The 22,708-nt window shown below is 48.0% G+C and overlaps 1 protein-coding gene across 1 annotated transcript in view; it reads right to left on the bottom strand.

The window, feature by feature from the left end:
- MICAL2 (microtubule associated monooxygenase, calponin and LIM domain containing 2) overlaps window positions 1–22,708 on the bottom strand; it is a 218,993-nt gene that overhangs the window by 46,190 nt on the left and 150,095 nt on the right. Inside the window, exons 28-35 of the mRNA XM_059931145.1 lie at window positions 19,822–20,002; window positions 18,181–18,368; window positions 16,673–16,675; window positions 13,150–13,224; window positions 8,314–8,438; window positions 6,200–7,093; window positions 5,747–6,142; window positions 3,122–3,135 (exon numbers count right to left, since the gene is read on the bottom strand). Of these exons, the coding sequence (XP_059787128.1) occupies window positions 3,122–3,135; window positions 5,747–6,142; window positions 6,200–7,093; window positions 8,314–8,438; window positions 13,150–13,224; window positions 16,673–16,675; window positions 18,181–18,368; window positions 19,822–20,002 (1,876 nt within the window). The remainder of the gene's footprint in view (window positions 1–3,121; window positions 3,136–5,746; window positions 6,143–6,199; window positions 7,094–8,313; window positions 8,439–13,149; window positions 13,225–16,672; window positions 16,676–18,180; window positions 18,369–19,821; window positions 20,003–22,708) is intronic.

Below are 22,708 nucleotides of genomic sequence, written 5' to 3'. Positions count from 1 at the left end.
CTGACTTCGGGAAGGGCCCTGTCCTTGCTAAGGGCTCACCCGATTACGTCAGGCCTATCCCTTTCCCTTTTGATGAACTCAAACTCAATTGTCTTGGAACTTAATTACATTTGCAAAACCCCATACCCTAAGCACAGGAGTGAGATCCACCATATTCACATTCCACCATACTCAAGAGGATGAGAGTACACAGGGCAAGAACATGGGAGGCAGGCAGCATGGGGTCCTCTCAGAATTTTGCCTACCACAAGACTGAATGATTCAAATTTATAAAGTCAAAAAATTGCAAAAGTATTCTAAGATGACAGAAGTCAGATGGTAAGCACTTTTGTTGGGTGACACATATATTTGGGAAGAAGCATGAGGGAGGCTTCTGAATGCTGGTAGTGTTCTATATCTTGATCTCCAAGGTGATTACACAAATGTGCACTTTGCAAAAATTCATCAGTTTTGTACTTAATATTTGTGTATGTATTTTATACTGCAATAAATAATTTACACAAAAATTTTAAAAGAGAGGTTCTCAGGGTGCTTTGTTTAATTACATAGAGGAGCAATAATTAGCATTAAAATTGTTGGTATAAAATTGGCACTGATAAGTGCTTGAAGTCAGTTTATGCCCCCAAGTAAGAGACTCTGAGAAGTTTATGTTTATCAATAATCTACCTGGCAAGGTGTGTTGTAAAAATGAGAAAAATTAAATTTCAGCTGGCTCTTTATTCACGTGATCATAAATCTGAGGTATTTCCATTTGAATAAATTTTGAAAGTTTCTCACTCTCCGTTTCAATACTGTTTTCTCTCTCCACTGCATGGAAGTGTGCAGCAAGTTAAGTGTAAAGTGAGCTCTGTGTGTGTGTGTGTGTGTGTGTGTATTTGTGATTGGTAGGCTGGGCAAGGGCAGGGAAATACAAGGAAACTAATGGGCCTGATCTGATAGGGTAGGTAAAATCTTTACATTCTTAGGATACTGACTTAAGAACACCTCAGAAACACAAAGCTCTTCTATGCGATGGGTCCAGGCACTATTTTCAGAGCTGGTCAGCTTTAACCTAACTCCATTCTGCACTCCCATTCTGTTCCAAGCTAAGGAAGTCACACCATTTCCTAATGAATATAAATGAATGCAGCCCTCCATGAAAAATAAATCAGGAAAACACATTTACTCCAACTTATTCTAATCAGCACATACAGAAGTCATATAAATATGATGTAAGTAAACTAAAGGCTAATCTCACTATGAATTTGATGCAAAAATCTTAAATAAAATATCAGCAAACAGAATAGAAAAGTATATTAAATAATAAGACACCATGACTGAGTGGTATTTATTTCAGCAATACAAGGATGGTTCAGTATCAGTGAATCCACTACATAATTCATACTATTAATTAAACTATGGAGCAAAAATCATGCAGTCATCTCAAATTGTGCTGACATTTAATAAAATTCAACATCCATTCATGATTTAAAATACTTTTAATAAAATAGGACTAGATGGCTATTTTCTCAAAATATATCTGGGTCAACCCAGAAGCCAGCACCATGCTTAAATGGGAAAACATTTAATGAGATGCATTCTCATTAATGTTCAGAATATAATATAGAAACCATTATCACTACCTTAATATTGTTCTGGAGATTGTGGAAACCAAAGAAATTAGGAAACAAAATAAGTTAGTGCTACACAACTTAAAAACAAGAGGTAAAATTATCATTATTTGTAGATGTTATGACTGTATATTTGGGGAGGACCTAGGAGAAGTCACTGAAAAGCATTTACAAGCAAAGAGAATTCAGTAAAAATGGATGGGTCAAAAATTACTATACAGAAATCAATAAATTTCATATACACAATAGTAGGAGGATAAAATGGAAAATGTTTATAACAGCAACAAAAATGAACATATCTAGTAATAAACTTAACAATAAATATGCAAGATCTATATGATGTAAAGTTTAGAATAGTCCAGAGGGTCACAAAAAAAGATATGGGCAAATGGAAAGGCAATTCATATCATAAGGTTGTAAATTCTCACCAAGTTAGTTTGTAAACTTAATCCCATAAAAGTACTCACAGGATTTTGGGGGTACATAGGCAAGCTAATGCTCAGTCCACATAGAATATCAAAGAAGCAAGAAGAGCCAGGAAAGTTTTGAAAGAGAAGATCAATAATGAAATACTCTTCCTACCAGATGGTAAAATACAGAATTTTTAAAGTATATAAATATATAAAGAAAATAATCAAAACAGTGTGGAACTGATACATAACAGACAACTCAATAGAATATAATAGATGGTGTGGAAATCAGTCCAAGTACAGGAATCTGATATATGATAAAGATGTCATCTCACATAAGAGAAGAAACGATGAATATTCACTAAATAATTTTAGGATAACCAAAGAGACATCTAAAAAAAGAAGGTTGGATCCATAGCTCACATTTTATACTAGGGTCATTTCTTGATATAAACATATAAATGTAAAAAAATAAGAAATTTGTCCATAAACTTAGAAAAAGTTCTTTCTGAATTATATTGTACAAAGCCCAGAAGCCATAAAATGGAAAATTGCTACAACTATTATATAAAATTAAAATTTTATGTGGCAAAAATCACCGTAAACAAAGTTAAACACAAACAAGAAGCTGGAAAAAGTATTTGTAATTTATATCACAAGAAAAAAGCTAAGTTTCCCTTTTACAGAGTCCCTACATATTATCAAGAAAAATACCAACAACCCAACAGAAAACTAGATAAAGACAGAAACAACAGTACACAGAAAAGGAAATACAAATGACTCTTCAATGGATGAAAAGATGCTCAATCTCTAATAAGGCTGGTAAAGATTTTTTTTAAAAGTTGGGTAGCGCACTGCAAGTGTAGAAATAGCACTCTCCTACTTTGCTGCTGGGGAGGGTGAACCAGCACCACTTTGATGGACGACAATTTGGCAATACCTATCAAAATTCTCAATTCACATGGACTTTGTTCCAGCATTTCCACTTCTAGGAATTTATCTTAGAGGTAAATTCACACATATGCCAAATGGCCCGAGTTCTTCATTATTGTAGCACTGTTTGCAATAACAACATTTTGAAATACTTAAGCTTTCCATCACGGCGGACTGACCGGCTACATAAATTATGGCACATCTACACGATGGAATACCATGGAGCTATGAAATGAGGGAGAAAGTTCTGTATGTACTAATACAGAATGATCTCCAAAATAAAATCAAAAGTTCAAAAAAAGTATGTACAATACGCTAGCATGCTATTATTTGTTCAAAAAAGAAAGAATATGATATGTAAATTTTCTCATATATTCATAAATTTTGTCTGGAAGAATGCCCAAGAACCTGATAATAGTATCTGTCATCAGGGATAGGACCTGGACGGCTCAGGGACAGACAGGGACAGGGATGGGAGATACGACTATTCATTTTGTGCCTTTTGTACCCTTTTATTTTGAGCCATGTGAATGTATTATCTATCAAAAAACGCACAGCACCATTAAACTTTATGATGTAATAAAAAGGGTGTAGTTATACTTCAGCCTGTTCATGCTTATCCTTAATTGGCTGAAAATAAAGTCTCTTGTTAATCTGTGTAGCTTTTTGATTAAAGCACCAAAAGAGAGAAATAATTTTTTGCTGGAAAACTGAAGTTCCAAAATAAAAGTTAAATTTTTTTAAAGTTTAAAGAAAAAGTTCTCAACAATAGGGATGGTAGAATCAGTTTGTTTAAAGCAATCAAACAAATAGCAACAACAAAAAAGAAATTATGTAAGTGTTTACACTGTCTCCAAGGATATGAGAGATTACATGACTTTTTAAAAATATTTCCTGGGACTTCCCTGGTGGGTCAGTGGTTAAGAATCCACCTGCCAATGCAGGGGACACGGGTTTGAGCCCTGGTCTGGGAAGATCCCACATGCCGCGGAGCAACTAAGCCCGTGTGCCACAGCTACTGAGCCCACAAGCCACAACCACTGAAGCCGGTGTGCCTAGAAGCCGTGCTCTGCAGCAAGAGAAGCCACTGCAATGAGAAGCCCACGCACCACAACTAGAGAAAGCCCGCACGCAGCAACAAAAACCCAACCTAACCAAAAATAAATAAATAAATAAATTAAAAAAAAATTTCCTTATTGTTGAATTATTCTGATCTGTTGATATATTAATTAATTTTATAATTTGAAAAATTATAATCAGATTTAAATATCAAAAAGCCTTAGGTCCCACTGGTAGCCAAATATACATAAATGTGTTTAAGCTAGTAATAAAAAAATACAAGTTTAAGAGAGACACCATTTTCCTGACTAGTAAAATAGCAACACTGAAAAAATATGGTACTTAATGCAGGTGACAGTGTGGTGAAAAGGGTACTCTCGTTAATGGTGAAATATAAACTGGTACCTTCCCCTTGTTTTAATTGAAATTTACAACACACAGTTGTAAGAAATAACACAGAAAGAACCTATATAGTCTTTACCTGTACAATTCTCTTTTAAAAAACAATTTGTCGGGCTTCCCTGGTGGCGCAGTGGTTGGGAGTCTGCCTGCCAGTGCAGGGGACATGGGTTCGAGCCCTGGTCTGGGAAGATCCCACGTGCCGCGGAGCAACTAGGCCCGTGAGCCACAACTACTGAGCCTGCGCGTCTGGAGCTTGTGCTCTGCAACAGGAGAGGCCACGATAGTGAGAGGCCTGCGCACCGCGATGAAGAGTGGCCCCCGCTTGCCGCAACTAGAGAAAGCCCTCGCACAGAAACGAAGACCCAACACAGCCAAAAATAAATAAATAAAAAATAAAAATAAAGGAATTCCTTTAAAAAAAAAAAAAAAACAATTTGTCAGTATCAGTTAAGAATCTTAAAAAACTCACACTTTTCAACTAGTAATTCCATTTCTTAGAACCTATCCTAAAAAAATATAATTCAAAGGAGAGAAAAAGCTATATGCATAAAAATGTTCATTCAATACCATATATAAAATATAAATATATTCATATATATGTGTTAAACGATAAGAAAATAGTTCATTAAATAATAACATAAACACTAGACAGAATATTCTACAGCCATTATATCACATTTATGTAGACTATGAGGTAATTGCCTTAATACCTATGCTATAATGTTGATTTAAAAGATATAAACTTTTATGTATAATAGTGAAAAATATTCATATGGTCAATGAGTGGGAAAGCAGCGGAATTATGGTTGATTCTTTGTCTCTTCCAAAACTTTCTAGAACGTAATTTCAAATTTAATTTTTTGGGGCTTCCCTGGTGGCGCAGTGGTTGAGAATCTGCCTGCCAATGCAGGGGACGCGGGTTCGAGCCCTGGTCTGGGAGGATCCCACATGCCACGGAGCAACTAAGCCCGTGAGCCACAATTACTGAGCCTGTGCGTCTGGAGCCTGTGCTCTGCAACGGGAGAGGCCGCGACAGTGAGAGGCCCACGCACCGCGATGAAGAGTGGCCCCCGCTTGCCGCAACTGGGGAAAGCCCTCGCGCAGAAAGGAAGACCCAACGCAGCCAAAAATAAATAAATAAATAAATTAATTTAAAAAAAAAATTTAATTTTTTCAGATTATTTTCAAATTTTCTAAATTCAAGTTTTTCCTACTTTTGTCAGAATTTAATTTGAGAAGCAAAAAGAGATGAAAGATGCCTGCTTGTTAATCCAATAACTAATTGCCCAGCATGAACGGTAGACTTTTGTTAGGAAAGAGCCACTTACTTGCATCTTTCTCTGGAGAAGGAGGAGGGACCCCCTGCCCCAGACAGGTGCTCTTGACCAGCTGCACCAGCTTCTCTGGGGCCTGGGCATTGCCCATGGGTGGCACCTTCCCCTTGGGGCTGCTGAAGAGGTCTTGCAGGTCCTTTCTTGGTCTGGATTCTTGGAGGAAACTCTCAAAAGATTTGTCTTTGAGTCTGAGGGAGGAAAAGAGTGAGGTCTTTTTCTTGGGATCCCTGGAAGCATCTGGGACGGTCTCTTGCAAACTCACTTTCTCCAGGAGGGTGGGGACATCTTCGATCTTGCTGCAGGGTGGGGACACGAGTGCAGGAAACGTCTTGGATGACTGGTTGGGCAAACTGTGGGTGCGGAGGGCAGGGTCAGGAGGGCTCGGGGCTGACGGCTGGGCAGCCTTGGCGGCTGGGGGGCCCAGGGAGAAAAAGGCTGCGGCCCTGCTCGCTATGTCTCTCTTGGGGGACGGCTGGTCCCAGTCTTTACTGGAGCTGCTTTTCCGAAGGCTGAATGAGCGAGTGCAAGCGTGAGGTGGGCTGGTGGGCAAAGTCTTTGACTCTGGCTTGGCCCATGCCTTTCTCCCACTGTCGGAATTGGGGAGGAGCGGCTCCAGGGACCTCCGGATGGCGTTGGCTATGAGCCGCAGCGGGGACTTGGGTGGGGCCACGCTTTGCTCCCTGGGAGTCCGTTCAGCTGGGGTCCCCATCTTCTCCTGAGCCTCTCTCTGGGCTGGTAAGGTCTCTCTCACTGCCTGAGGGAGCAGCAAGGGGCGGACTGGTTTCAGCACACCTCCTCCTCGGCCATTCTCGGTGCTTTTCTGGGAAAGTCGCACCCTGGCTTCCAGGCGCGAGCTCTCAGGGTTGTAGTCATTCCAATCTAGCAACCTAGTCTTCTGCTCCCGAGTGAGAACCAGCTTTTTTAAGCCCGACTTCTTCTCCTCTGCCAGCTCTGACCTCCCCTCCTCTCCCCTCCTGGGTCTGGTACTCCCTTCTCCAGGGTCCTCTCCAGCCCTGGGAGACAGCTGTTGGTCTGGCGAGCACCTGTCCTTCCCTCCAATGGGGTGTGGGCCTCTGTGGATGCTTCTGGTACCCACAGGAGGGGTCTCTGCTTCCTGACTCCCATCAGAAGCCATCTCTGCAGGGCCAGATGGGCTCAAGCTTTCGAGGCCGTCTCCACCAGGCCTCACCAGACAGTATTCTGTCCGCTCCAGCACCTGGCCATGAGGGATATGCAGGGGGATTTCCTTGGGTGGTCCTTGGGTTCTGGCTTGCCTCAGAAAGATTGGGGTGGAAGGACTGAAATGACCTCTCGAGACCTGCGAAGGAGGGTTGCAAACTGTCACCTGGAAGGGATGGGCAAAAAATAGCGGTGATTTTTAGAAGTTCCCAGCATTTATTTATATGAGGAACGCACATCTCAGTCTATAGCCCCCTCCCTTCCTCTCTCCAGATCTCAGATACCCAAAATCAAAAAGAATTCTGCCTAGGATGATTTCAGAGGGCCACTCTTCCTTCTAAGTGGCTGCCTTGGGATGGGCTGGAATGGGCCCAGAGCCCCCATATCACTGACCAAAGTCTTTCCTGGGCCTTAGATTAGGTGAGTAGGAAGCCAGAAAGGAAAGCAAAGTCACTGACAAGCTCCTGGGCCAGTGAGGGGAGGGCTGGCCTGGTCCCTGTGGGTGGCCAGGCACGTAAGGAAGCTCAGCCATGGTCCCTACTAAAGGGCACATTCCACCCATAGGTATGTTCCTCCAACAACCAAGAAACCAAGGCTTCCTCTTTGGAGACCATTAAGGAAAGAAGAGACAGCTACCCTTCTGGCTTGGAGCTGTGGTGGCAGGATAGCCTTTAGGATCTTCCAATGACCCTTCAAAACCTGATTCATGCCTCTCACCACTGAGAAAGCAGCCATTTCTAGCATGCAGGAGCTTGGCCCTTGGCAAAGGGAGAATATAGCAGACTTGAGAAGAAGTGACTGTGCCCTGCCAAGAGCTCTGGTCATGGGAGCTTCACAAGAGTATGTACTTTTCTGTCTTAGATATTCTACTTCCCAGAGCCTAGAACAAGGTCTGGCAGGTAATAGAGGCTTGATAAACCCATATTGAAGGAAAGAGTCCAACCATGACTGTCTCGGTGATGCCATTTTCTATTCAAGGGGGACGTTGCTTCCAAGGCTCTCAGCTGCTACCAAAGGCACCCTGCGTTCTGTGCCTGCCATCCTACAGCTGCCAGCTCCTCAACACCCTCTGTGAGGCCCTCAAGGGCAGAGCACAAGCCCTAGCACCTCTGCATCCCACAGCCCAGCTCAGATTCCATGCCCTATAAAGTCTGCCGAGTGAGCAGGTGGCTGTGCCCTCAGTGGCTGAGAAGGAGCAGGGTGCACTTTCGTGAAAAGGACAAGGGAAGAGGCGTGGGGTGGACTCTTGACAGAGCATCCCTCTGGCCCTGGCTGTGCACTTGGGGTGACCTAGGGGTGCTAGGAATCCAGAGCTCAGTGTGGAAGTGGGAGGAGCATAGGCAGCTCGTCGTCCTCACACCTGTGCAGGGCCCTGAGGGCGCTTACCGGAGGCGGGGAGGAACTATCCAGAGCGTGCGGGACACCAGCTGAAGAAGAAGATGGCAGAGAAGGCAAAGGAGAAGCTTCCTTTGGAGGCGACATAGGTCTTCTGTTGTTCACTGGTGTCATATCTACCGAGGAAAGAACATGCTCTCCGTTACAGAGTTCTAGTTTCCTTATCATGAAAAGACGAGGTTTTCAGAGAAGCTCCTCTCTGTAGAGTCAGAGGGAGGAAGATGCCAGAGACAAATGCAGAGGCCCTGGAGCCCACTGCTTGGGACTTGGAAGAACAGGCGTAGGAATGTCAGGCTCCTGCGGGGGAAGTAGGTCACAGGACAAAAAGTCCAAGAACCACTGTGTCTCACACACACGTGAGAATGTCCCCGAGAGTTGGAACACGGGTCTCCAGGGTGTTCCTGGGAAACGGACATCTACCTCTAAGGTTTGCCCTAGAGCCATCGCGGTGGGGAGCTGGGGCTGCATTAAATCACTTAGTCAATAAACCACCTGAGGCCTCTTCCCGTAAGATGCATGCTGGACCATTCGCCATGGGCACAGACAGGAGAGGCAGTCACTGCCAAGGAAACGGGTTCTTCCTCCCACATGTGTATCACGGGGCTCTCAGACGAGATGGTTAGTTTGAGATTTTAAGAGAACACAAGGGAGGGAGGTTATAATGAGTATCAGATCATTTGAAGCATATGGAGTGGGGTTTGTGCCAAGCTCCTGTTGGTCAGGGAACAATTGAGAGCCAGTGCATGTGCTGTCCTTCTCGACAGGAGAAAGGAGTGTGGCCGGGGCTGAGGATGAGCCTCATTCTGAGCTGTGGGAGCTGAACCCAATTAGTCTAGTTACAGCAGAATTCCGACAGATGTCGCCTATAAGATCAATCTCATTCCCTCTCTCATGAGTGCACACACACATGTGCGCACACAGACCCCCTAGTAACCTTAATCTAAACTCCTGAGCATTTTGTTTCCCTCTTGGACCATTTCAATAATAGGTCCTTAAAGGGCTTCAGGAGACACCATCCTTACTTCCAAATTTGCCCACTCAATGTCTGACCCTTCAGCCCAGCCAGCTCTCCTGTTAGCCCTCCCGGCACATAAAGGCTGTTCCACAGAGACTTCCCAGGACCACTGTCTCTAACTACCCACTCCTGTCAGACTTCCTGCTTCTGGCTGCTCAGCTGACCCATTTCCATTTCCCTCCAAGGTGTCCAGCCTTCAGATTTCAGCTTGTTTCTAAACATAATCCCCTGGCCTCAGTTTCCCCAAAGCTTTGGCTGAGAGGTTCCTCCTCTGGGACCCACCCAGGCCAGGCTAAGCCCAGGCCTCACTCCAAGAGGAGTTCCTTCCAGACCCGTGTGCACAGCGGAGCCACACAGGGGGTTGTCAGTACTCCGTCCTGCTTTCCTCTTACAAATGCAAGCACGTTAGAGCGTGCATCCCAGGCCTGGGCTCTGAAATGCTGGCCACACACACCATCAGCAAGCTCCCCAAGGCAAGTGCTCCAGGCGAAAAGGTAACTTGGGGGAACAGATCTGAGGGCGGCAGGAAGGAGCTGCTGGGGACAAAGGCCACTGGCTGCCAGGAGCTGACACTGGGTGGGGGGATGGGGGGCGGCTGGCCGGCCTGCCTGTCACCCGAACCCCCTTCTCAGCCCCCAATTAGATGGTTCGAGCCTAAAAAGGCAAAAGTTGTGAGTCAGTTGTTGCCTTGCTTCCTGTCCTCAGCTTGCCAAATTCCTGCTGAATTCCTTCTCCTCCTCTTCCTCGCCCCCTCATTCTCCTCTCTCTGCCACCTCCTGAATCAAACTCCTGAACTTGTCCCAAAGTCCCCTCAGCTCCACAGACTGCCTTTTTGTTCCCCCGAGGAGCGACCCGGGAACCCTCCGACACAGAGCCAGGACACCTTGGGAGCCAAGCTGATAGGAAAGCCTTGGGGTTCTCAAGGTCATGACCTGGGACCTGCCCCCCTCTTCTGTGTCTACTCCCCAACCCCACCCAGCAAGTGGGATCTCTCTCCACACATGATCCTCAAGACTGTCTTCAGGATAGAAATTGGGGGCAGGGGGCTTGAGGAGATGGGGGAAGCAAAACACCTGCCATTCAAGCCACTGCCTGGGAGGTGGGCAGTGCCTAGGAACGGAAGGGGAGGCCGGAGCCCAGCTGACAGGCGATGGGAAATCTCACCCACCTGAGGCCTTCGGTTTCCCTCAGAGGATGGTAAAGGGGAGCCTGGGACCCCACCCCTTTCCCACCCACACCAGCCGCCTGACACAGTGCGTTACGTAACCCCTCAGTTTCCTCATGTGAAAAATGGGAACCCTAGTGCTGTTTCATGGGGAAGCTAAAGGAATAAAACGGGATAAAAAGAGGTGCCCAGTGCAAAGCACAAAGTAAACGCCACATGCTAGCTAAATATTAATTCCATCCCCCTCCCTTCCTCCCATGCACATGAGTGGTGTCCAATTAAGGCACTGCTGCTGAACCTCTGACCTGCTCCGGGGGGGGGGGGGGGGGGTAGGAGGGGCTGCACATCCATCCTGGCCAGGATTTCTCTAACTCACGGCCCAGAGGCTTGGTTCTCATTGACCAACTCAGGTCCTTCTCGCCCTTTTTCTTGTTTTGCTTGAAACCTCAGCATGGCCCAGCCAGGTCTGCCCTGCCCTCTGCAGGAGCCTCAGTCCTGGGTGCCACCGGCCCTTCCAGTCCCATTGTGCAAGGGAGGTTGATGAACAGATCAGGGTCTGGAGCTCAGCTCCTCCCATATCCCTCCTGGGTCAGCTGCCTCTTCTCTGGGCCCTCTGGCAATGGAGGCCTTTCCCTTGATCCTAGAGGTCGTTCTGGTGAGTACGGTCAGCTGGGTGAGGGCGCTAAGGGCAGGCACGAAGCCCCCTCCATCCTCTTGCCTGGGGCTGGGGCCAGAGCCAGCCTTAACAGGGCAGTGAAGGAATAGAGGAGATGGTGTGCCCCAAGCGCTGCTCCCTCCCACAGGACCAGCCTTGCCCAGTGGGTTTCCTTTTGGGCAAAATGAAGATGACCAAAAAGATGGCTCTGAGGATTTTCACAAAGACTGGGATTCCAGGGTGCAGCTCCCCAGAATTTGGAGCTTAGGCAATACTCAAATCCTCCCAAAGTCTTGGAACGCCCTCTAGGGGCTGCAGCCTGCTCAGGCCTAACCCATGTTCTCTATTTGTTCCTGCACTGAGTTCAACTCGGTTCAGCCGGCTTGGTCCCTGGTCCTTTAGTTCGTTCATTCGTTCGTTCGTTCATTCATTCATTCATCCACTTATTCATTCATTCTGAAAGCAAGCAAGCAAGGATTGGGTGCCTCTTCTGCACCAGGCCCATGCTAGGCACTAAGCCCATAGAAATGATTCAAACTCAAGGCCTGCCCTCAAACCAGCTTTTACATGCACTTGAGAACCCACGCCTGATACTCCTGGGATAACTAAAGACACAGCTGAGAAACCACGCCGCTGGTTAGCAGTCGCCTCTCTCCTGTGCCTCCTCCAGCACCCACACCCTGCTGTGAGGGTCCCCCGCCAGACTCCCTGCTCTCACCCCAGATCAGGAACTTCTTGAGCGTGGGGCCGGGCCCCTCGCACTGGTGGCACTCAGTAAAGTCGGCTGGAAGCGCTGGATGGAATCTGCACCCGAATGGACCCATCCATAGAAGCAGAATTCCCGTGACTGGGGAGGGGCCGAGGTGGGGAGTAAATGAGACGCGTGGGAAAGGCCTGCCCCAGGCCTTCGGTAAACGGTGATTCCCTCCTTCCCCTCGCCTTCGCTGCCTGGGACCCCAAAATGGTTCAAGAGTCATTTTAGGTTGTCCCCAGGTGCAGTGGCCAACTCAGGTGTGCCCTGGTCCTGTTCCAGAAGTGCCCATCGTCCCAGCCTGGCCCGAGTCAAAGGGGCCGCAGGTCTATGGGTTGCAGAGAATGACTCACTGGCCACGAGTCAGCGTTGACTCAGAAGGCAGGAGTCAACTAAATTAGCATGCTATTCCATCTCCAGTGTTTCTTTTAAGAAGCCTTCATCTAACCCCAGGTTTTCCTGGGTCCACCTCTCCTACAGCAAGGTCCGGAGAGGGAGCATGGGGGCAGGAGGAGGTGGAAGGCAGCGATGGACTTGGGATCAGATGCAGAGCCCCTGCCCCCTCTCAGGATTGGAGAGGGAATCTCTGCTCTGTAACTGGGGCAGCGCCAGGAACGCGCTGGCCCTGGGACGCTGCGCAACCGGGCACGCGGTCACTGCGCCCCCTAGTGGGATCCCACTGCCTTGGCACCCGCCGTGGGCCCTGGTCCTCACCCACCTGCTCTTCCCTGGGATGCGGGACCACAACCTGCTAAGAAAAAGGAGCAGGGCAGTGTGTATTTGTGCGTTTGTGTATGTGCGTGTGTGCGTGTGTGTGTGTGTCTTTGGATTCCTTCACTGCTTTGCCCACGACTGCACGAAGTCAAGCTGATGCCCCCAGGCCAACTCCAGTGTACTGAATCAAAACGTATAGAGCCCTCAGGCCTCAGTTTCCTCATCTGTGTTTCAAGAAGATTGGAGCGGATGGCTGCTCAGGTCCCTTTCAAGTGGAATTGTAGAGTTCTAAGGCCCTGTGACTCCAGAGTGAGGAGCTGGGGAGGCGGAAGAAAACGTAGCAAATCCCTTGGAAAGTGCTTCCTCTAGAGAGCAGCGGAAATCGTCAAACAGTACATTTCTTTCCTTGCCCCTCACATCCAGGAGGCCAGTTCAGAGAGGACATGTGAGGAGTGAGAACAGCTGCCCCTGGGAATTAACCAGACAGCTCCTGCCCCCTCCCACCCCCCAGGGAGCTCATGACTCACTCGACTGGAATTTTCTTCTCCCGCTCTGGCATTTGCTGGGAGTTGGAAACTGGAAGCTGTTGGCCCTCTGCAGAACTGTGGTGGGAAAAAGAAAGAGGGAGAGAAGATGGGGAGGGAGGAAGAGTCTGTTAAACGGGTAGGATAAACAGGGAGTTTTTTCTTATGGCCCAGTTACCAAAAGTTAGTAGACTAATGGTCATAATTGACTGAGCCCCTTCCTCTCCTCAGACGGAAACTCCCTGTCCCTATAACACACACTTCCAACTTCTCATTCATTCACTCATCAAATTGTTTTGAGACCCTGCTGTGGGCCAGGTACTGCACTCTTTCAGAAAATATCTCAAATTATGAGCCATCATTCTAACTCACCCATTGTTAATAAGCATGTGTGCATACATGTTTATATGCATACATGTATATACATATGTCCGTATATACACAAGCATATATGACACGTTTATTTTAAGCAGAGCAGCTCTTTGGAGCTGAAGTCTCACATCACCGCCCCAAATGTGTCATAGATGAACCAGAGCTGCTCTCACTGAAGCCTGGAAGCTGCAGAAAGCGCCACCTTCTCTCTACCTTACCCCCAGAGCTCCCAAAACCCTTTGGGAACCAGTTTTAACTGAACCCCTGGACACTCCATGGCCACAACCCCTCCTCTTGGCCTGCTTCCGATGGAAACACATTTGCAGGATGCCGTGGGCTGCGTTATGAAGACCCTTTGCCCAGCTGGGCCTTGAGAATCAGCTGAGCAAAATGAACATCACAGGCAGAAGAAATGGGTCTTAGCCATTTGGGGCCTACGAGTGGGCAGTGGGATGTAAATGTACCCCATTCCCACACTGGGCCCTCAGACTTGGCCTCAGGCTCCAGGTCTCTGTGGTGGTTCCATCACGGCCGGAGAGAAAGACGGGGCAAGGCACACCTGAATGGCTCCCACACGTGGGACCAGGAGGTGTGGAAGGAAAGGAAGCCCGCAGGACTGATGTGGGCGTGGAGAGTGGGTGGGGAAGCTTTGAACACAGCTGGCCCAGCCCGCCCTCTGTCTGCAGGAAGTCCTAGATTCCACTCCCCGCCAGGGCTCATAGCTGCTGTCAGCTCTCACCAGCCAGGCTGTGGAGCACAGGCCTCTACCCGACCTGGGGGCTTCCTTTCCTCAGCAGGAGATCTTTCATCTCCATAGCTCCTTGGCTCCCCTCCCTCCCTTGTCAATTTGGAGAGCTTTGCTCCTGCTGTGTCTGGTCTGGCGGTTCCCCGTCCCACAGGTCTGCTGTCATAATCAAGCTCATGGGTTTGAGGGGGAGAAGCCTATGTGGATAGGTGAGGGTGCCATCTCCCTGTCTCCCCACTGCAGAATGAACAGTCTATGTACAATGTAGGGCCACTTCCCCCTGCCAAGTGCACGTCATGGATGTTTTACATAAGGAACAAGCACAGCTGATTCCTGCAGACCAGAGTTAACCTCTTCATCACCTAATGGAGAAATTACTCAAGAAACACAGAAGAGTGCCAAAAGCTCTTATTGCTTCTCCTTGGCTCTTAACTTTGTGGAATGGGACTTATTAGAAATGGTTAAAATTCATGAGAGGTTTTCCATCACTGGTGTTTATAGGGCATCCAAGCACACATTTTTACCACAATAGGAATAGAGTGGGTAGTCATGATTTGATCCAGTAATTTTGAGCAGAGTAAAGCAGGGCTGTTCCCTTCTTTTTAGCTTATAGTATATTTATTTAATGTGTTTATATTTATTTTAAGGGACTACTTTTGGAGATCTTAGTGTATGACCCTCTGCAAAAGGAGTAAGAGGGTAAGTATTGTGACATAGGGTGCTGATGACATCATTTTATTGTCACACACTAACAATAAATGTCCTCCGTAGGCCATTGGACCATCCTGTTATCAAATTATTGCCAGAAAAAAATGGATAAATACCGATTTTTCTAAATCAGAATAATCTGAGGGCAGATTTCTCTCCTAACTGTAACTGGTTTATGTCCAAGAACCCAGTGCACGAGACCAATTCGTTCAGTTGTTTAGGCGTGCATTTTATGACTAATGCATCCAAGCAGGCCTCTAGGAAGCTGCTCTTCTGCGATTCCCAAAGCGCAGGACGTGGCCCTCCTGCCTGGAGGCATCTGGGATGCTTCCATAAACGCAGATACTGGTCCCCACTCTGGACCCAAGGCATCTGAATCTCTGAAGGAGGGAACCTAGGAATCTGCCTCTTAAGCAGGATTTTTAGGAACCACTAAACTAGGTGTTTTAGGGGAGCATTACTGAGCATTTTCTATGGCCTCTATTACACAGGGCTCAGTTTCTGTTTTAAACCATCATGGTGGGCATGCTCTATGCTAAAGAACTTTGAGGAGGGGATAGGATCCTTGATGAGCTGCGGCAGTCCCAGAGTCTTTTCAAAGGTGGTAAAACATATATAATATAAAAATCACCATTTTAACCACCTTTAAGTATAGAGTAGAATGGCATTAAGTACATTCACGTTGTTGTGCAAACATTAATTCCATCCATCTCCGGAACTTTTTCTTCATCCCACTGAAACTCTGTCCCCATTAAACAATAATCCCCATCCACCCTCTTCCCCCAGCCCCTAGTTACCACTTTTCTATACTTTCTGCTTCTGTGACTTTGACTATTCTGGGTGCCTCATAGAAGTGGGATCATACAATACTTGTCCTGGCTTAAGTTCACTTAGCATAATAACTTCAAGTTTCATCCATGTTGTAGCATGTGTCACAACTTCATTCCTTTTTAATGCTGAATAACATTCCATTGTGTGGATATAGCACAATTTGTTTATCCATTCACCTGTTGATGGACATTTGGGTCATTTTTCCTTTCGGCAATTGTGAAAAATGCTGTTATGAGCATGGTGTACAAACCAGGAATCTTTTTAAAGCAACATCCTGGTCTTTTTCGGCATGCCCTCAGCTAACCTCCGAGACATTTATCCAGGTGAAAATAGTGATTAACAAAGCTCCATGACACCCACAACATGATGTCAACCCTACATTACCTGGTAAAGTGATGGGACTCACCACAACCAGCAACACGAAACACAGAGCTTAGACTATGCCAGCGATTGTAACCTTACAGTGTGGTCTGCTTGGCAGTGATGGAAATCGTGATGGATAAAGACAAAACCAACAGAAGATTGCTTGAAAGTCGTGCGGTCTATTCACTTCTCTGTCTACTATGTTTCTTATTCTGGAATTAAACTGGACTGTCAAACAAAATGCTGTGGCCACACTGCCTTGATCTCTCCCCCTAACCCCATCCTCCTGGGAGAAGTGCTCTAGCTGAGTCATGTTTTGCTGTCATGCTCTCACCTGCCAGCAAAGGATGCTGCACGAAACAGCCTTGGGAAAACTATGGCTGCATTTTCTGCAGACCCCATTGTTCAAGACACGATCAAACACATCTCTCAATATCATCTATTTGACATGAGCTGGAAAATTTCCATAGGGTGAAGCATTAGGAAAAGTGGTACCGGCTCTGAGACCTGCTGCAAACCAATGTATTTTTTTCCTTGTGAACAGTCAGAAGTAATTGTCTGTTTCCGTTTGAACTCTGGCTGCCAGAAAACTCAGAATCAAATTTATGATTCCACTAGAGCAACTGTTTAGGATCATGGTCTGCCTCTCTGAGGTCTATACCTCCTAAACTGGTTTTCCCTTTCATGTATATATCTTTAGGCTTTATCTTGAGGCATTATCTTTTATATATATAGACACACAATTTTGTTTTATGTCTTTCTTGTAAGTTGCCTAAAATCCTCTGACAATTGAGGAGAAAGGAGAAATGGAGGGAAGGGATGAAAGGTGGGCAGTCTTCGTATCTATAAATGAGGAGGCTGGAGCCCAGGGTGATGGAGAGGCCAGCAGTCCCCAAGACTCTGTCCACTGCCTGTGCTAAGTCTTTCTGGACAGCACCACAAATGGTACTTAGCAAATGTGTTGTAATGACAATTTGTCCTTTTTAAAAACAGCTCACATGAGTGGGTAAATCCAGAGTTTACAGGATTCTGGCCCCAGCCCTGGTCTTCCTGTGAAACCATCACTCGTAAGAACATTTCTAGGTTCATGTGGAAGTTCTGCTCTCGGCCACCAGAGGGAAGCACAGGACAAGTAGAGCTGTGGCTTTCCCCAGGCAGCTAAGGCCATTGGTCCTGATGATGGCAAGTTGCTATTAGCCTGTTTCTTCCCACCCACAGGTCACTAGTTGCCTTTGCCTAAATCAAAACATTCAGCTCAAGGCCCTTTATTAAAACAAGCTGGAATGCTAAAGACAACGACTTATTTGGGTGTGGAGCACCCAGCACTGGGCCACACCACTTACTAAGCTGTGTGAGTCCTTGGGAAAACACTCAGTCCATTTGAACACCTGTAAAATGCGCTTCATGCTACTTACCTCACATGGTCATCCTGAGGATGAAATGGAGCCACGTACAGGGAAAGCCCTGGCCAATACAGGTACTCAGTGATAGGGCATTTGTTATAGCGCATTCCACAAGCCTCAAGCACTGGTAGTGGCCCCGTGCTGCCCCCTGGTGGCCCCAGAGAAACTGTGCTGCTCAGAGACGTGTGTGGTCCAACAGCAGCTGAGCCCACCTCCTTTTCCCTCACGGGCTATGGAATGCCAGAGGGGCCCTCAGGGGATATTCACAGAGGACGCTGCTCCAGGAAAGAGGGTCCTGGGGCCCCCTTATCTCTGCCTGTGACACATAGCCAGCCAGCCCCCTCTGCCTCCTTCCCACTTGAGATTCCAAAGCTGCCCATGGAGAGGGAGGCTGGGCCTGGGTCCAGTCCCCTCACCCCCACTTGTACCCCGGCCCCCGAAGTTCCCAGCTCCACTGCCTCTGAGTCTGAGGGCCAGGCCTGCTGTCACGTGGTCCTCCATGAGGAAAAACCGTCCATGGGGGTCCCTGTCCCCCCTCCCCCCTTCCATCCCCGTGTCCCAGGATCACGCAAGCCTGTCTGTCTGTCTCGCCCAGGCAGGCCCTCTGCTCACCATGCACAGCTTCAGGCTCCTCGGGGCCACGTGGAGAGATTGCTCTGGGCAGGGCCTCCCTCAGGGAGCTGTGCTGGGCAAGGGGCTTCAGGAGGGGTGAGGGTCGGGACTTCAGTCGCTGGGGTCTTTCGTCCCAGGGCTCTGCCCTGGAGGCCTCACTGCCACCACAGTCCGCCTCTTCGTCCGAGCTGGAAGGAGGAAGGAAAAGGCAGGTGAGCGAGGAGGCCTGCCATCCCGGCCGCACCGTGCCCTGCCCGTCGCTGCCCTCCAGCAGGCAAAGGGGTTCTAGGGCAAGGGCCGTGGGTTAGTTACCTCTATGCCTGGCACCCAGCCTCTGGCTTTGTTATGGGCTGACCTGTGTCTCCCCCACCACCAATTCACATGAAGTCCTAATGCCTAGTACCTCAGAATGTGACTGCTTTGAGAAAGAGGGTCTTTAAAGAGGTAATTAGATTAAAATAAGGTCATTAGGGTGGGCGCTAATCCATTCTGACTGGTGTCCTTACAATTTTCCTTACAAGGAAATTTAGACACAGGCATACGTAAAAGGAAAATGCCACATAAACGGGAAGACCGCCATCTACAAGCTGAGGAGAGGGGCCTGGAACAGAATCTTCCCTCATGGTCCTCAGAAGGAACCAACCCTGCTGACACCTTGATCTTGAACTTCCAGAACTGTGAGAAAATAAATCTCTGTTGTTTAAGCCACCCATCTGTGGTTCTTCATGGCAGCCCTAGCACGTGAATGCAGGCAAGTTCAGATCAGAGCAGGTGAAAGAGGCCCAGAGATGTACAATGAAGTATTCATGTGAAGGCTGGTGCTCTCATCTTCACCGTCCCTGAGCAGGACTCCTAAGCTCTCTGGGGTAAAATGAGCTCATCATTAGGACCTGGGCCTAAAACGTCAGGCATTTAAATACTGCTTGCTTCCCTTGGGAATAGATGAGGGAATGGAAAAGACTACAGAAAAGAATGGGTGGGGGGATAAATAACCATCAGGAATTCAGGTGGTGTGGGAGTGGAAGCAGGGTGTCCTAGGTAGTGGGGACAGCACAGCACAGTCCTGGGGTGGGGAAGCACAAAACCTATTGGCTAGTGACATTTTCATGAATATATATATATTTTTTCTCTCTCTCTCTTTCTCTCTCTCTGTCCAGCATGCTTCTTTGTGTGAGGGCACTGCCCCTTGTCCATCTGTGGGCTTTGGTGAACCATCTGTCCATCGGCCTGCCCAAGCCTGCCGGTCACAACAGCAGCCCGGTCCAGTTCATCGATTAGCCCCAATGCAATGTGAGTAGTACCAGTTGGAGCCCAACCTTGAAATCTTGATATGCAGACATGAATCTATGGATGTAGGCTGAGGCCCCCAGCAGCCAAGAGTTCCACATACGGGCCTCTCCGTGGATGGCTGTAAATCCAACATATTCGCCTTTGTTACTTAAGCTTCTTTGGGTTGTTCTACACCCTTGACATGTTAATTCTTCGATCCTGACAACTCCCTATGGATTATCCCATCTTACAGATGGGGAAATGGAGGCACAGAGAGGTCATACTGCAAGTGAGTGGGGATAAGACCAGCTCCCGAATGCTGTCCCGTTGCCCAACCCATCCTGCCCCCATCCTGCAGCAGCACGAACGTACCTGCTGTTGTCACTGGTGACCAGGACACGCACAGCCAGCACGTCCTGCCCAACCACTTCCTCCCCAGGGCTGATCCTCACTGAGGTCCACTCAGAGGGCAGGCGGGAGGCGGCTCCACCAGCCATATCCCCATGTTCGAGCTCCGGGACACTCTTGGGCTTCTTGGGGGAGGTTGGCTCATCTGTTGAGAGGAGAAGAGGGTCTAGAGAGATGGTGGGAATGGACCGCCCCATAGGGCGCCTGCCCTTCCTCCAGAGGCTTGGGTGGACACTCTAAGATGGACCTCATCCACCGTGCCATCACTGGATCCCCACCACTTAGCCCACCAGACACCCCAGCATTTAGAGCACATGACTTGTGTGCAGGGCACAAACGTACACACTGTCCGACTTAAGAGTAGAGGAGGGTCTGAAATGTCCATAGGTCCCATCCCAGGTCCACCAGCCTCTGCATTGCTGTTATCAGAATCACAATGTCCAATGTGTTGCTAAACCCAGTGGTAACTTCTCATTTCTCATCTTACTTGACACACCAGCAGCCTCTGACCCCGCTGATCACTCCTTCCTTCTAGAAACAGCTCTTCTCTCAGCTTCCAGGACAGCACAGCCTGGCTCCCTCCTCCCCACTGGCTACCTCCTTCTCTCTTTGTTTCTTTCACTGGTTGCCCCCGCCCCACGCCGTGACCTCTCAGCACTGGATGGTCCCAGGACTGTCTTTGAACCTCTTCTCTTCTCATCTACACTCACGTCCTTGATGATCTCATCTGGTTTCAGCCTTAAATAACCCTAGACAACAATGACTCACACATGTCTCTCTCCAGCCTGGACATTCCCCTGAATCTAGATGCGTATACGCCACTGCTTACTTGGCATCTCCAGGTGGATGTCCCGTAGACACATCACACTCATGCCCATGGAATTCTCCATCTCTGCCTCTCCCCAAGCCTGCCTCCCGCATGGCCTTCCCATCTTGGTAAATGGCAACTTGGGCCTTCAGGTTGCTCCAGGCAACACTTCAGTGTTATCCTTGACTCCTTTTGTTCTTTCACTCTTCACTCAAGCTATCAGCAAATCCAGTTGGCTCTACCTTGAAAATACGTCAGGAATCCAGGCACCTGTCACCACCTCCTCTGCTGTCACCCTGGCCCCAGCCACCATCATCTCTTGTCTGGGTTACAGACACGGCCTCTACTGGTCTCCCTGCTTTCCCTCTGGCCATGCCCCACCCCTCAGTCTATTCTCAACACAGCTGCCGAGTGTCTGTTAACATGGAAGTCAGATCACGCCACCCCCTGTCACAATCCTCCAGGGCCCCTGTGACCTCATCTCCCAGTGCTGCCCCCGGCTCTCTGCTCCGACCACGTGACCCCTGTGCTGTCCCTCCGCACTCAGCACGCACCCCATCTCAGCCCCGGCTCAGAGGCTCTTGCCTCTTCCTTGGGGACGCTGCCCCCAGAGAGCAGGGCTCGCTCACCCACCTGCTTCAAACCTTTGGCCAACTGTTGCCTTCTCAAGGAGGTGACCCTGACCATCCTCCTCAAACTGCAACCCACACCCTCAGCGCTTTCCTTTCCTCTTTATTATTCATAGCACATCGCACCTTCTAATAAACTATACACTTTTCCCATTTATTTTGTTTGTTATTTCTCTCCCATGCCTAGAATAAAAGCAGTGATTTTCGCCTCTTTCATTTCTTGCTAGAATGGTGCCTGGTGAAGAGTAGATGCTCAATAATAAATACCTGTTAAATGAATCAATGAATCAATGAATGAATAAATCAGCAAGACAGGCAGCCCAAGTCCCAGATCCCTCTTGGCCACTAACTGGCTCCGCGACCCCCTCTCTGGTCACAGTGGGGTAGGAGTCCTTTCTCCTCTCTAAGGCTGACATTGCACTTGAACTTGGTTCCTCCTACACTGCCCCCCCCCCCCACTAAGGACCATTATCTCCTCTTCCCTGTGTCATTAATTCTTTGTCTACTGGACCTTTTCCATCAGTATTAACATATGCTGAAACCTCTCCGGTTTTAAGAAGACCATTTTTAATCCCAGTTCCCACCTCCCCCCACTCCCCAGCCAACTCTTCTTCCTCCTTCCCAGCCAATCTTCTGGGAAGAGTTTGCTGCACTCAATTTCTCCACTTCCTCACCTCCCACCACTCACTCCTCAATCCCCTATAATCCTGCCTATGCCTCCACTACCCGAACTGCCCCCCACAAAGTCCCTAGTGCCCTCCTTGTTGTTGCTAAATCCAATTCACAAGGCTTTGGGGTCCTCCTGCAGCTCTTGCCCTCTGAGCCCTCCCTGCTCCCAGGGACACTTTCTCTCCCTGCCTAGCTGGCCGTTCCATCTCAGCCATCCCGACTTCTAGCCAACCCTTAAGTCCTGGGTTCTTCATGCTTCTACCTGGGCCCTCTCACTTTTTTCACCTCACACACTCTTTCTGGGAGATGTTATCTACTCTTTATTTATCATCTCAAGAAATTTTGATTTTTATGTGCAATGCCTCACATTTTAAAATACTGTACAGGTCCAACGAAACACGTCTACAACCAGATGCAGCCAGTGGTTTGCCAGTTTGCAAGCCCTGGTACAGTGCCTGCTTGCTGTGAGGACATGTATGCACCCTTTTGCATTGGTGTGGCTGTGGACAGAGGAGGAGCATCTGGGGAGCAGGTATTATAATTGGATGCTTGACTGTGTAGTTATAATAATAGCAGCAGCTTCCTTTTATTGAGTACTTTTATCAAGGATTGTTTAAGTGTTTAACATGTAATAAGTCTATTGAATTTCACACGAGCTTCTAAGAAAAGTAGTATTATCCCCATTTTGCTGCGGAGAAAACAGGTGAACAGAGAGGTTAAGACACCAGCACTCGGTCGGACATTT

Source organism: Balaenoptera ricei, chromosome 8 (genome assembly GCF_028023285.1).
Source record: "Balaenoptera ricei isolate mBalRic1 chromosome 8, mBalRic1.hap2, whole genome shotgun sequence".
Classification (NCBI taxonomy): domain Eukaryota; kingdom Metazoa; phylum Chordata; class Mammalia; order Artiodactyla; family Balaenopteridae; genus Balaenoptera; species Balaenoptera ricei.
This window is presented reverse-complemented; position numbering and strand designations above follow the sequence as displayed.